The sequence below is a fragment of the Charadrius vociferus genome, unplaced genomic scaffold (assembly GCF_000708025.1).
Source record: "Charadrius vociferus isolate BGI_N301 unplaced genomic scaffold, ASM70802v2 scaffold119, whole genome shotgun sequence".
Classification (NCBI taxonomy): Eukaryota; Metazoa; Chordata; class Aves; order Charadriiformes; family Charadriidae; genus Charadrius; species Charadrius vociferus.
This window is the reverse complement of record NW_009650170.1, coordinates 1,287,126-1,288,996: the sequence shown is the minus strand read 5'-3', so window position 1 is coordinate 1,288,996 and position 1,871 is coordinate 1,287,126. Positions and strand designations below refer to the sequence as shown.

Sequence of the window (1,871 nt, the reverse complement as noted above, 5' to 3'; positions counted from 1 at the left end):
GCCGCAGCCGCTCCCACCAGGCAGGATTTTGCCCTGGGCTCCATTGCCACAGCAGTGTAGGAGCCAAGAGGGTTTTCCAAAGCATGGCGAGAAACCGTAGCTGCTCCGGTGTCCGGCATCACAGCACAGCGGCTCCCCAGAGCTGGGCCACCCACACGCATGGGCACGTGCACACCCTGTCCCCGTCTTCAGGCACTTGGTGCTCAGCCAGGACTGGTCCCCGGGGCTCCGCTCAGGGCACCTCACGCAGGCACAGAGCCTCGACGGCGCTGCTGGGGCCCTGGGCCACCCCACCGATGATGAAGAGCAGGCTGGGCGCCGGGCAGCTGGAGCAGGAGCAGCGGCCAGTGGGCATGGGGGGCAGCGGCTCCCACTTCTTCCCGGAGAGGCTGCAACTGACAGGACAGCATCAGCCCCCCCACAGCCCTCCCCACACCCCATGCTCTGTCTTTCCCCCTTCACATGCATTTGATGCCCCAGCCGGAGCCCCCAGAGGCAGCCAGTCCCCAGGCCATGGGCTGTGGGGCCTCCGCAATCCCAGAGGCAATTATCAGGGGCACAAGAGAATTAGCGGCATGCCCACAGGGAGGGCTGCTGGCACCGATGCCACACTGCGGGCTCTGCCCCTGCACCAGCACCCCACTGCCATCACCAGGGAATAAGGGAGGGCAGCTCCAGACCCGGCAGGGCTTAGAAGCAACGCCACACCGCAGGGATTCAGTCAGCACCGCTCACCATCCCCATCACCTCCTCCTGCCCTGCAGCAGGAGGTTCGACTCACCCCGGGTGAGCTCGGCAGGTTCTGACAGCCCTCACTGCAGGGCTGGGGGTGCTGCAGCCGGCAGGCTCCCCGGCCGCCCCCCCCCCCACATCCCCACTGCTGAGTGACAGCACCAACCTTTCCCCAGCTCTCTTGGGAGAGGGATGTGGTGCTGCAGCCCTGCATGGCAAGGCTGAGTCGGAATGGGCTGTGCAAGCCCAGCATGCTGCACATGAGCTGGGGAAAGCCTGGCTGGGGTTGAAAGGGGCAAGAGGCTCAGTGGAGGCAGACTGTGGGGCAGGGCAGTTGGGTTCCCCCAGCACTCGGGGGGCACAGAAGGGACACGGTGAGCAGAGCTAAGGCCACGCGGCTGTGGAAGGTGTTGCAGTACCACCATAGTTTTGCACAGCCGACCTCCCCACCACCACACAGGTCACTGATGTGCCACAAAGGACTGGGACGGGAACATGCCTCCCCCCGGCATTACCGAGGCCACCCACGGCCACCACTCTTCCTCCCAAGCAGCCGGCCACAAAGTCAGCTCTCTTCTCCCTCATGCGGACGGCACGACTTGGCTTGCTCCACGCACCTGGGGGCAAGAGGGTGTGAGCATCGCCCTCCGGGGCTCCTCTCTGCACACCAAGGCCAGCACACCCCTGGGCTAATGGCTCCCCTGGGCCAGGGAGCACAGGGAAGGACTTGCCACGGGTGCAAGGGGCTGATGCTCACAGCCTGGATGATCTGCATCGCTCGGGCATGGACATCCCCCACCAAAACCCAGGGAGGCATCCCAGACCCAGAGGGAATGATCCCACCACACCCAAGGACACTTAGCTCACCCTGTGCAGGGTCAAACATCTCCACGGTGTTGACAAAGTGGGGACGGGAGTAGAAGTTGTGGGGCCCCGGCTGCTGCAGTCCCCCCAGGCTGAAGACAACGCCGTCGGCCATGGCGCAGGCGGCAAAGGCGCGGCGGCTGGGCACGCTGGGGTAGCGCGTCCAGCTCCTCGTCTCTAGGTCGAAGGCCTCGAAGGCAGTGACAGGCAGCTTGCCCTGCCGGCCCCCTGTGCACAGACCAGATGCTGTGGCTGGCGATGGCCCCAAACAACCA

At 65.3% G+C, this 1,871-nt stretch overlaps 1 protein-coding gene across 1 annotated transcript in view; it reads right to left on the bottom strand.

Moving 5' to 3' along the window:
- Positions 1-232: 232 nt before the first annotated feature.
- KLHDC8B (kelch domain containing 8B) overlaps positions 233-1,871 on the bottom strand; it is a gene marked incomplete at its 5' end in the record, with an annotated part of 2,830 nt that continues 1,191 nt past the window's right edge. The window contains 3 exons of the mRNA XM_009892552.1: positions 233-408; positions 1,239-1,349; positions 1,600-1,869. Coding sequence (XP_009890854.1) covers positions 233-408; positions 1,239-1,349; positions 1,600-1,869 — 557 coding nt within the window. The remainder of the gene's footprint in view (positions 409-1,238; positions 1,350-1,599; positions 1,870-1,871) is intronic.